The following is a 13,014-nucleotide window of genomic DNA, read 5'->3' as shown; positions in this document are numbered from 1 at the left end:
GTGCGTTGACTGTCGAGCCGTCAACAATATCACCATCAAGTATCGACATCCCATTCCAAGGCTGGACGATATGCTCGACAAACTAAGCAGCTCAAGCGTCTTCTCAAAGATCGATCTTAAGAGCGGTTATCACCAGGTTAGCATGAAGGAGGGTGATGAATGGAAGAGAGCGTTCAAGACAAAACATGGTTTGTACGAATGGTTGGTAATGCCATTCGGTCTTTCTAACGCTCCTTCTACATTTATGCGCCTTATGAATCACGTCTTAAGAGCTTTCATTAATAAGTTTGTGGTAGTTTACTTTGATGACGTTCTCGTATATAGTACTAGTTTGTCGGATCATGTTAAGAACCTTGAGTCTGTCTTACTTACCCTCCGCGAAGAGCAATTGTACGCCAACTTGAAAAAGTGCGTCTTTGCTGCTGATGAGTTAGTGTTTGTAGATTTTGTTGTAAGTTTGCAGGGTCTCAAGGTAGATGGAGAGAAGATTCGCGCCATAGAGGAGTGGCCTACGCCTACAAGCATCTCACACGTTCGATCATTCCATGGCCTCGCAAGCTTCTATCGGAGGCTCGTGAAGGATTTCAGTACGGTCGTGGCGCCCCTCACCGCAGTAATCAAGAAAAACCGGGAGTTTCAATGGGGAGAAGAACAAGAGAGAGCGTTCAAGGAGCTCAAAAGGCGACTCACTCAAGCCCCACTACTTACCATGCCTGACTTCAACAAGACGTTTGAAGTAGAGTGCGACGCGTCTGGTGTAGGCATCGGTGCGGTTCTCACTCAAGGAGGCAAACCGGTGGCTTACTTCAGCGAGAAGCTTAGTGGCGCCACGCTCAACTATCCCACCTATGACAAGGACCTCTACGCCCTCGTCCGCACAATGGAGGTTTGGCAGCACTATCTGTTGGCTCGAGAGTTCGTGATTTACACCGATCACGAGGCGATGAAGCACTTGCGCGGCCAGACCAACCTCAAGAGGAGACACGCGAAGTGGTTTGAGTTCATTGAATCATTTCCATATGTGATCAAATACAAGAAGGGAAAGGAGAACATTGTTGCCGACGCATTCTCACGAAGGCACGCCTTGATCACTACAATGGACGCTCGAGTTTTGGGGTTCGAAAGCATTAAAGACGCGTACGCTAATGATGTGGAGTTTGGTGATTGTTTCAAGAACCATGGAAAAGGAATCTACACCGAGTTCTACTTGCATGAAGGGTTCTTGTTTTGAGGCCGACGGCTTTGTATCCCCACCGGATCCATTCGCGAGTTACCAGTTCGAGAAGCTCACAGTGGAGGTTTGTCCGGACACTTTGGTATCACCAAGACGCTAGCCGTACTTCAAGAGCATTTCTATTGGCCGAAGATGCGCAGCATGGTCGAGAAACACTGCGGACGCTGCTTAGTGTGTCGAGCTTCAAAGTTAACAACTCACCTCCACAGCCTCTACATGCCTCTACCAGTGTCAACAGCACCTTGGATCGACTTGTCGATAGATTTCATCCTCGGCCTACCTCTCTTAGCACATAAGGACAATATAATGGTTGTGGTGGACAGGTTTTCGAAGATAGCGCACTTTATACCTTGCAACAAGAACAACGACGCTGTGCAACTGGCGAACCTTTTTTTCAGTCAAGTAATCAGACTTCACGACTTACCGCGCACTATCATCTCCGACCGAGATCCAAAGTTCCTTGGCCACTTCTGGCAAACACTGTGGAAGAAACTTGGCACCAAGCTCCTATATTCCACTGCCGCTCATCCGCAAACTGACGGCTAGACCGAGGTTGTGAACCGGTCAATAGGAGCCTTGCTTTGGATGGCGATCGCGAGCAACAAGGGTTCATGGCTCGAGTGCATTCCCCTTATTGAATTCGCTTTCAACCAAGCTGTCCATTCTTCAACAAAGAAGTCTCCGTTCGAAGTTGCCTATGGATTCAAGCCGCTTTTACCTATGGATCTCCTACCTCTACCACCGGACGAGACCGAGAATCAAGATGGAGCCGCGAGAGCAGAGTTAGTCAAGAAGCTGCACGAGGAGGTTTGAGCAAACATCAAGAGAAGGACCGAACAGTATGCGCGCTTCTTGAACCGCGGACGCAAACCGATGTTGTTCACACCAGGCAATTGTGTTTGGTTGCACTTGAGGCCGGAGCGGTTCCAGCAGAAGAGAAAGGACAAGCTTAGCCCATGCGGAGACGGACCATTCAGAGTCATCGAGAAGATCAATGACAATGCCTACCGACTCGAAATACCAGGTGAGTATACTACATCTACTTCCTTCAACGTTACTGACCTCGTTCCATTTGATGTAGGTGACGACGAAGAAGTTTTGGGGACAAAGACTTTTCAAGGGGGAGGGAATGATGTGAGCACAGAACTGGAACCCGACCGAGACGACCGAGACGCACCGGACGCGACCAAAACGCGTCGAATGCAACCGAGACTCCAGCACCGAGCACGGCCAAGGTTCCAGCGATCCTCCCGGGAGCCACGACAAGGTCAAGGAGCTCCGCCAAAGCCACCAAGTAGAGGATCAACCTCTTTGTCCGAGCGTTCGTCCAACACCGCGACCCAACCAAAGACAATGAAGAAACAGTTCGCATGGCCTTCACTCTTACCCAAGGGTGAAGCCAACCAAGTCATTGCAAGTGAGGAATCGTGCTCTTTTTCCTCACTCTGGCTTTTTTCCAAGTGGTTTACCGGAGAAAGTTTTAACGAGGCGAGGAGCTTCAATGCACAACGTCCAAAGCCAAGTTGTTTCCTACGCCAAGGCCAAATACGGTTTTCTTTTTTTTTTTTACTTATGCTGTGCGTTTTAATTTGAACTCTAGAATCTTCTTTTGAACGTTGAGAGTGTTTGTGGTTAAGTTTGTTGGTCAAAGAGAGCGACGTGTTCTATTTCAAAGAGAACACGTCAAAGGACAAGTGTGCGGACCATCGCGAGTCCGCGTGTCCTTAAGCCTTCTCTTAACCTAGCTATTTAAACCCTCTCTTAGACATTTTGTAGCCTTTAGACTTGAATGAAATAAAAACTTTTCCTCAAAGAGAGATTCTTTGATCTTGTCTCACTCCTTTCTTTAGTCTCAATCCGGGATTGAACTATCGAGAGAATCCTAGCTAACTTCGAACCGGGTTCGTCGTTCGCTAGTGGCCGTATCGTGTGGCGAGCCAATCCACGCGTGTCGTTGTTCGATCCACCTTCGCAAACCATCATCATTCCTTCGAAAATTCTTGAGTTCACCATTGTTCCGTATCGCAACCTCTCGCAACCTCCATTGTTCCGCATCGTAACCGTTCGTAGCCCTTTGCAGCCGCTCGCAGCCTACCGTAGCCATTCGACCAGATCGAGGCCAAAAGTCTGATCTTCCAATCCGCTCAATTGTTTTCGCTCATCTCTTGTTTCCCTCGTTCGTTTCCTCTCTAGACTCGTTTCATCGAGTCTTGTCCGAGGAAAAATCTCTCCTAGTTCGATCGGCCTGAGAGCGACCTTTTCGTCCGTACTGCGACCGTGTCCGTCGATCGCATCAGTACCAATCTTCAGTTTGGCTTGGTTTATTGTAACAATATACATAAATTATCGGGGCCCTGATTCAACTTAATCGTTTTATGCAATTACACCTAAGAAAGATCTTTGTTTTATTACTAGGCAGTTTTGAATCTATACCATGATGAGATCCAATACAACTCAAGGAAGAAGTTGACGTGGCCAAGCATTTAGTTATTTTAATATTTAGCGGGAATGTGTTTCTCTGCCCACTATTCACGTTCTTAGGAGTCAGTTTATGTTTTGTGTATTTAAGCATCTCGTCTATTGTAGAATCGATATGAAAAAACTATTATCTAAGAAACTTGTGTTTTTGTGTTGTTCTTTATGAACAATTCTCTTTGGCTTTGAAGAATGACCGAAATTAGCTTTAGAGGTAAACATAGCACGATTCTTTAACATCAAAAATGATTTTGCATGCAACGCTAAAACCAAAAGATATGCTGCACATCACTTTTGATATTACAAGTTGGAACTTACATAATATTTTTTTTTTTTTACATAATATTATTAATAACGAGATAAAACAACAATTTTAATTTACATTTTTTTTTAGTTTTAGTTTAAAAATACAATAAGATTACATGGTTCTTTTAGTTTTGTTCCCCAATTTTACGAAATAATGACATTAGCAATGCACATGCACATGCAGAAACGAGAGAACTGCGATCAGTAGTTTACAACCTAAAAATGGAAAACTTGCGCTTCACGAAATCAAAGAAAAACAAGGTTTCATTGGCGCGTCTCTCCATCATGCCACTCCGTATAAACTGAGGGAAAAACAGAAAACCCCCGGTGACAAACACAAAGCCCATCGTGAGAAGCCGTGACACTGACGACTTCACTGGCCACCACTGCCGTAAAAACGCTGTCCTCTTAACAGCCACCTCCGTCCCCGTGCAAACCCCATTTAACACAAAGAACATAGTGACCTCCCATGTAGGAGTCTCACGGGTTATATAGAAGTATACAAGCTCATGAAACAGACCGGAGACAAGGAACGCTACCAAATACCCCATGAATCTAGCCCAACCGGAATTCATTATGGGATGTCAAGCGCACCGCACAGGATTGTAGACGCCTGACCGGAGGATAGCCGAGACCATGAGATTCCAAAGTGATATAAGATTGGAATCACTCCAACTTAAGATCACACAAGGATCAAGAGATTCCAAGCTTATCTTGCGGAAGGTGGAATTCACGAGCTGGCTCTGAAGCACTCTCTCAAGAATCAAGGGGTGGTACGATGGATAGATGGGTGATTGACTCGCTCAATCGGTGGGATAATCGACTCGCTCGATCAATGAACGAATGAAGGATGTTGAATCACTCAACAAACTTAATCCGCAAGATTCTGAAGCACTAAGTGAATCACTCACAAAGAACTAAAGAACAAAGCAATACAAAGACTCAAACTTTGTAAAGAAGAAAACGTTTCTATTACTTTAAAAATGATCAAGGGTGTTTTTACAATGAGACTAACGATCAGCATATATAGGCTGATTACACACGTACTAGAGTTCTAAAACAAGAAAGAAATCACAACAATTATTGAAAATATGATCGTTGGACCATTAAGTGTAGAATTGATCCAAATAAGGTAAGAAGATGTGTCTTGTATCTCGTTAACTTGGGGAGGAAGTTGTGACGTCTTGGAAACTTCTGGCCACTTGTGGAAACTTGACTATGCACATGATTAGATTAGGAAGTAGTCGTTGTGCATTGATGACAATCGGGTCAAAAAGAGCAAGTAATAATAAGATTGAATCCGCCTGATCCAATGGCTATTATTGCTTGTGAATATCCTCCAAATATTCTCTGGTGGCTTTAGAGGTTCTCTTGGTTTCCATATGTAGCTTTGGGACACGTCCAAGTGAATGTAAATGAAAGTTTCCTTATCTGGCTCCAAGTAGATCAATGGACATGATTCAAAGGGTGGCTTGGACTTGGGTCTTCTCTTGGGTTGTTCTCCATGGGCTGGAGACTTGTGGTGAATCAAATAGGTGTGTGGGCTCCCTCTAGGACTGGTCCAAGTGTCAAAAGGCCGAAACTCTTCATAACTTGCAACGATGTCTGATTCATCCGCGAGTAGTTCAAGTCCATTAGGAAGTAGTTCAGCATGTCTGTCAGCGAGTAGTTCAGCAGGTCCAGCAAGTAGTTCAACAAGTACTTCAGCTATGACTTCTTGTGCCATCTTTGAATCAGATGGATGGTAAGTGATTCCTTGATGACTTGGTGTTGCCTCATTAAAAACCTTTCTAGGTAAACCCAGTGGGAAAAACCCTAGACAAGGGAAAAAAAGTGCAACAGTCATATTCCAACAATGAGGTGATTTGACTTGCTGATGCTTGATCCCTCTTGAACCATTGTACTCCTTAGGGTTAATTTGATGATGAATAATTAACCCTTCTCTTTGTGCTTGATCAGAACTCCATTTGGGAAAAGATTCTCCAAGATGCTCTTCGTGGACTGGTTTGGTGTGTGGACTGGTTGGTTCGCCATGCTCCCGGTTTGGTTTAGTTCTAATGTCCGCATCATACCCTCTCCCTTGAAAAAGTTTCGTCCTCGAAACTGTACAATCTGCACCAAGAGAAAGCAAGTTAGCTTTCATTCGATTTTGGGAGTTTAGGGTCTTACCTCGGTATGGTTTTGGTTTTGTGATGTGTGGTGCATCAAGTTGCTCTCCTTTGAGCAGGAAAGATAGGATCACGCCTCGGTTTTGATCCGGTATCATGGTTGATTGTGTAGCGTGCTTAGCTCCTCTTTGGATCTGCGCTTGAGCTTTGAGATCCGGTGGCTCCTCTTTAATTAAGCAAGATTTCGGGACACTCCTAGTCTCCTTATTGAGTGGTGTGACCACCAATGGCGCTGGTTTACCCCGGTTTTGATGTAGAATATTCATGGGTCTCTTTATCTCCGGTGAATCGCCTTTATGATCCTCTTTTGTACCTGCAATGTTGTTGACACTTTTGGCGAAGAACAAGTGCATTACTACAGTCATGGGATCAATATAAACATGTAAAATATTTTTGGTTTGAACCATTTCTTTTCTACAAAGTGTAACACTAAGTATATTGCAAATTGTATCAATTACTATACAAGAAATTGGTTCCATAGGTTTATTTAAATAACCTATGTTTTTCTCACACTCTTTAAGTCCTAACAAGTTTATAATCACATCATTCAAATTAATAGAAGTAAATTGAAATAATGGGTTACTTACTTGACATAGTTCATCGATGAGTGTATCATTCAAAATCAACAAGGTTGGTTGATTTAATGATTGATCTGGTGGTTCTTCTTGAAACAAGATGTTGTTTGTGTCAACTTCATCTTCTCTAGTGGCTAGCTTGCTCAACTTAAGCTCTGGATTTGATTCCATGTTATCACGCCTTTCTAGCTTCTCTGTTTGCTCAAAACTTAAGATCATGTTGGATGTGGTCTCTCGCTCATCACTATACACGTTTGTGGTACCTTTATCTTGCTTGACACTTAAGGATAAAATCAAGTGCATTATACTTGAAGTTGAATCATTTAAAACAAGTTGTTTGAAGCTACGATCAATTGTCAAATTATTCCAATATCGAACAAGATCATATGTTTCACTTACTAGGATACCATGTAGACTGTTTGGTATCAACTTAGCCTTAATGGGGATGATCTTAGAAGCAAGATCAGATGGTGTTGAACTTGGTTTTATCTCCACATGTGCCTTAAGGTTCGCTTGCTCATACTCCTTATTTCGGTAATCTTGTGAAGATGTTGTTTCCAAAAGTTGTTCCTCAAAACTTGTGTCATTCTCAACTTCCTTTGAAGTTGCTACCTTGTAGACTACCTCTTTAGATGTGTCATCCATGCTAAGACATTGACCTGCATCAATAACCTTTGGCAAAGACAACCGCATTAATCTAGAATTGGGAATTTCTAAACTTGATGTCGATAAATAATCATTTGAGCTAGATACATTCAGTTTAAACTCTAGCAATGTGGCTTCTTCTTTCTTGGGTTTGTCTTGCGGTTCTAGAGAAGGTATGGGATCCGATTTTCCTTTTGCACCTGTACCTTTCTCATACCTTTTGGATGAAAGCAAGTACATCACGTGGTCAAGTTGTTGATAAAAATTAAGCTCAATATTCTTGCCACTTACCTTGGCGGAATTTTGATCCGGGTTTTGATTGGAACTATCACGCCGGTGTGTAGTTTTCTCTTGGCTTGGTTCCTTTGAAGAGTAAGTGTGTTGACTAGGCTGGGACAGAATTTTAGGTGCATACCTCTCTCTCATAAGCAGCTTTAGTTGTCCCCACGTTTTGAGTATTGGCTCCTTAAACCTTCGTCTAACTTTTTCTGCTTGGTTCCACCAAAGCCTTGCGTTTCCCATGAGTTGTTCAAGACAGTATTCAAGCCTCTCTTCTTTGGGAATGGAATAGTATTTAAAATACTTATCCATGTTGAGTTCCCATTGTAGATAATCTCTTTTACATCCTGCAAACTCAAAACATTCAGGTCCAAAATATTCATAACCATTGTCTAGAGATAACCTGAAATTGGTCTTGTAAGTTTGGTTGGGATTGGATAGCAATGGATCTCTACTAACGCCATGTTTAAGCTCATCTCCTCTTAGCTTAGTGGCCCTTGCGTCTCTCTCCGATAGGGGATCACGTCTACCACTTGGAGGTGGTTTAGGTCGAATTGATGTTCCATGAGTCACTTCCTGTACCACTTGTGGCTTTGTGCGACATAACTTGTCTCTCGGTTTTGCTTGAAGTGAGGTTGTAGGCACTTGGTGTGAAAAAATGTGATGGTTGGACTTCTGTTCTCTCTTTTTAAGACATTGATAATGGTAGCCCATTGTTGTTCCTCTATCCTACTCCATGTTGTCTCCCTTCCTAATGTAATTATCATTTCCTGAAAAAGACATAATTTTGGTCAGTGGAGATTTTGAACCATGTCTACAAAAATCATCTTTAAATTTAATCCATGGTTTAGAATAGCCTGTATTGGTGTTGTATAAGTCGGGTGGTTCTGGGTCTGGTGCTTCACGATCTGGTTCATCACTTGAATCAGAAACTGAACTATCATCTCGTTGCCAAGAGATAGCGTCAAAGTTATCTTCCTCATCCGACGTGACTTGATAGGGCTCTTCTCTCTGGATTTCTTCATCTGAATAAAATTCAATGGACTTCATATTTGCTCTGGTCTTCGTGATAGAAGAATCTTGCACAAGCAAAAGAAAGATGTATCAAAAGTAAATCAAACAAATAAGGAGAAAAAAAAAGATTAAATACAAAATAGAAACCAGAATTTTCTTTTTAAAAAAAAAAATAATAAATACGAAAACAAAATAATAAACTAAAGCAAATAATAATTTTTTTTGTTTAATGAAACTGAAGCAATAAAACAAGAACAAAAAGCAAGAAACAAAATTTTTATTTGGTTTTAGGTTTTATTAAAATAAATAAATAACAAAAATTAAAATGATATAGGTTGAAAAGATACAACCTTGGGGATAGGAGCTTTTGAAGCTCTGATACCAGATGATATAAGATTGGAATCACTCCAACTTAAGATCACACAAGGATCAAGAGATTCCAAGCTTATCTTGCGGAAGGTGGAATTCACGAGCTGGCTCTGAAGCACTCTCTCGTGAATCAAGGGGGGGTACGATGGATAGATGGGTGATTGACTCGCTCAATCGGTGGGATAATCGACTCGCTCGATCAATGAATGAATGAAGGATGTTGAATCACTCAACAAACTTAATCCGCAGGATTCTGAAGCACTAAGTGAATCACTCACAAAGAACTAAAGAAACAAAGCAATACAAAGACTCAAACTTTGGTAAAGAAGAAAACGTTTCTATTACTTTAAAAATGATCAAGGGTGTTTTTTACAATGAGACTAACTGATCAGCATATATAGGCTGATTACACACGTTCTAGAGTTCTAAAACAAGAAAGAAATCACAACAATTATTGAAAATATGATCCGTTGGACCATTAAGTGTAGAATTGGTCCAAATAAGGTAAAAGATGTGTCTTGTATCTCGTTAACTTGGGGAGGAAGTTGTGACGTCTTGGAAACTCTGGCCACTTGTTGGAAACTTGACTATGCACATGATTAGATTAGGAAGTAGTCGTTGTGCATTGATGACAATCGGGTCCGAAAAAAGCAAATAATAATAAGATTGAATCCGCCTGATCCAATGGCTATTATTGCTTGTGAATATCCTCCAAATATTCTCTGGTGGCTTTAGAGGTTCTCCTGGTTTCCATATGTAGCTTTGGGACACGTCCAAGTGAATGTAAATGAAAGTTTCCTTATCTGGCTCCAAGTAGATCAATGGACATGATTCAAAGGGTGGCTTGGACTTGGGTCTTCTCTTGGGTTGTTCTCCATGGGCTGGAGACTTGTGGTGAATCAAATAGGTGTGTGGGCTCCCTCTAGGACTGGTCCAAGTGTCAAAAGGCCGAAACTCTTCATAACTTGCAACGATGTCTGATTCATCCGCGAGTAGTTCAAGTCCATCAGGAAGTAGTTCAGCATGTCTGTCAGCGAGTAGTTCAGCAGGTCAACAAGTAGTTCAACAAGTACTTCAGCTATGACTTCTTGTGCCATCTTTGATCAGATGGATGGTAAGTGATTTCCTTGATGACTTGGTGTTGCTCATTAAAAAACCTTTCCTAGGTAAACCCAGTGGGAAAAACCCTAGACAAGGGGAAAAAGAGTGCAACAGTCATATTCCAACAATGAGGTGATTTGACTTGCTGATGCTTGATCCCTCTTGAACCATTGTACTCCTTAGGGTTAATTTAATGATGAATAATTAACCCTTCTCTTTGTGCTTGATCAGAACTCCATTTGGGAAAAGATTCTCCAAGATGCTCTTCGTGGACCGGTTTAGTGTGTGGACTGGTTGGTTCGCCATGCTCCCGGTTTGGTTTAGTTCTGATGTCCGCATCACAAAGGCGACCCCAAAAGTCTTGAAGAGAGGTGGCTAAGTATGGTTTGTTAAATGGTGGCTCGAGATCACACCCAAGAGCGATACTTAGCAGAACTTTAAGGGGATCTAAGAGAATCTCAGCTCTACGTATAGATGCAAGAAACATAGACCCAATGGCACATTCTGAGGAAGAAAATTCGTGTAATTGTAGACATGTAACACAACTCCAAATATCATGATTTTAATGGCATAAGCTCGGTTGTGGAAATGGTTTAGAGATGGTTGAGATTTAGGGTTTTGCTGAAGCTTGATGGGGAAGCAAGTGAAGCAAACAAATTTGATGAGATTAGGGGCAACTGGGAAAAGAGATCCTTTATCAAATGCAAACAAGAGAGCTTTAAACTGGCCATCTCGGAGAGGGTAAAATGCTGTAGAGCTAGAGAGAATGCCACAGATGAGAAGAGCAAAGGAAGAACAAAAAAAAGAGCACATATGGGAAGAAACAGAGAATAATCGAAGAACGCCAGTTTTGATATTGGCTGAGATTGTAGTAACAGTATGATACTGAGATCATTGCAGATATCCAAACTAGGATGAAGTTCTTGAGTTCTTCCTCCATCTCTCAAATCTCTTTTTGTGTTAGTGTTGGCTGAATTTTGCCTTGTATAACAAAAAAAAAAATGAGAGTAAATTAAGGCATGTGCTTCTTACAGCTATGCAATCGAAAATATTCGAACAACGAAACAGCTTTGGTTGTACGTTCTTCCTATTTCACAATTGCTGATTTTTTGCTTCTCACTCCATTGAATATGTAAGGAATATGAAACACAAAATTAGTTTAGAAGATTGGCTACTTGGGTACCATTTGACAAAAAGACTTGAATTTCTAAACTTTATAAATACAAACTAACTTCTTATCAAAACTTGTGACAACACTATAAATCCAAATGAAATACTAACTTTCGGCTTCCATCTTCTAGATTATTGACCGTGAAATTATAAATTTCATCATGGCGAGAAGGCACTGAAAAATGATTCGGAAACTAATGGGCTGCTGGCTCTTTTGAATATTCATCGTGAAAGAAAATTTTACTTCCTTGTTTTTCTATTTCTTTTTTTGCCAAGGAACTAAAGCTAGTTAGTATATTCCTAACTTTCTTCATTTTATACGATACTAGAAATAGGCTCGTGCGATACGCGAGATATATTTAATTTTATTTTTGTTAACTATGATATATTTTAAATTTAGAAATATATATTTTTTTTAAATAAATTTTTTATAATATTTTTTAATATTGTTCCTTTTTATATATGGTTCGTAATGTTTGGATGCAAAATAAAAATAAACAAAACATATCGGACATTTTTTTTAGTGGAAGTAATTAAATCTCTCAAAGTTTTGTTGTTTTGGATTTTACTGTTTTGTGATAAATTGTTAGTTTCTTAGAGCATCTCCAACCTCACTCTATTTTAAAGTCAAAAACTCCGTTATAGGGTAACATTTGCTCTAACTCTACTCTATATCTTACTCTAAAATAGGGTAAATGGTAGAATTACTTTATATGTAACTTTAATTTTTTACACTAACTCCATTTTTTAGTATAAAATAGATTGACATATTGAAAAAACTATGCTCTATTTTAGAGTAAAAAAATAGAATATATATTGGAGATAGTCTTAGCACACATGAAATTTGTGTAGAGACCATATATCAGATATTCGAAACGAAAATTGAGTATTGAAAATTGTTTACAAATATTACCAAATAAATCTCATCTTCCCTACATCTTTTTCAAAGCTGTAATATATAGGATGTGATCAAGACTTATATGATCATAAAGAAAAATAATTGATAAATATTTATCTTTTTGCGAGTGGTTTTACAACTTTATATATTCTTTAACTCAATTTTGATATTTGATTTTCTTTTTGACTCCACCATATGTTGCTACGGTTTGATTTTCTTCAGTTAGCCCTCCTAACAAATATCTTGTTAATTATAAACTCTATATGAATGCTTAGAATGTGTTATACTTCTATGATGATGTTATTTCTCGGTCTTTGTCTCTATTCTTATTCATTATGTTCTTTTAATTGTCAAAAAAATGAACTCTCCAACATGTTCAATTGGTATAGATGGAAGGGAAGACAAAATTAGAAAAATTGATATCAACAATAGATATATTCCAATTATTTTTCTGACATAACTGCATTTCTAATTTATTTTAACTTACGTCTAAATGCTTTTCTTAATTAATTATATAAAAACTTATAATATCTATATGTTGAACTTTTCCATCAGATTTTGATGATTTAAAATAAGATATGTGAGTAAAAAAAATCAGACCCACTCAAATTCATCCAATCAATAAACTAAACTTCTAAAACCTTAATTTCGTACTATACTAATGAGATTATGAATCTAGATAATATGTTTTACAAGATAACAGAAGATTCACCAATGATTATTTTGAATATTTATTAAGTGTACTCATGATTTATCATATGCTCCAGTGTTTACTTTCTA

At 39.8% G+C, this 13,014-nt stretch overlaps 1 protein-coding gene and 1 pseudogene across 1 annotated transcript; both read right to left on the bottom strand.

Annotated features, from left to right (window-relative positions):
• Positions 1–4,224: 4,224 nt before the first annotated feature.
• LOC109129926 (putative long-chain-alcohol O-fatty-acyltransferase 9 pseudogene) lies at positions 4,225–11,106 on the bottom strand (annotated as a pseudogene).
• Positions 5,894–7,994, bottom strand: LOC147923779 (uncharacterized). The gene is made up of 2 exons (XM_087494287.1): positions 6,163–7,994; positions 5,894–6,122 (listed from the first exon to the last, which is right to left on the bottom strand). Exons 1-2 carry the CDS (start codon positions 7,992–7,994, stop codon positions 5,948–5,950), a joined length of 2,007 nt encoding a protein of 668 aa, XP_087350413.1. The 3' UTR covers positions 5,894–5,947.
• Positions 11,107–13,014: the final 1,908 nt, after the last annotated feature.

This window comes from Camelina sativa, chromosome 17 (genome assembly GCF_030686135.1).
Source record: "Camelina sativa cultivar CO46 ecotype springtype chromosome 17, ASM3068613v1".
Classification (NCBI taxonomy): domain Eukaryota; kingdom Viridiplantae; phylum Streptophyta; class Magnoliopsida; order Brassicales; family Brassicaceae; genus Camelina; species Camelina sativa.
This window is presented reverse-complemented; position numbering and strand designations above follow the sequence as displayed.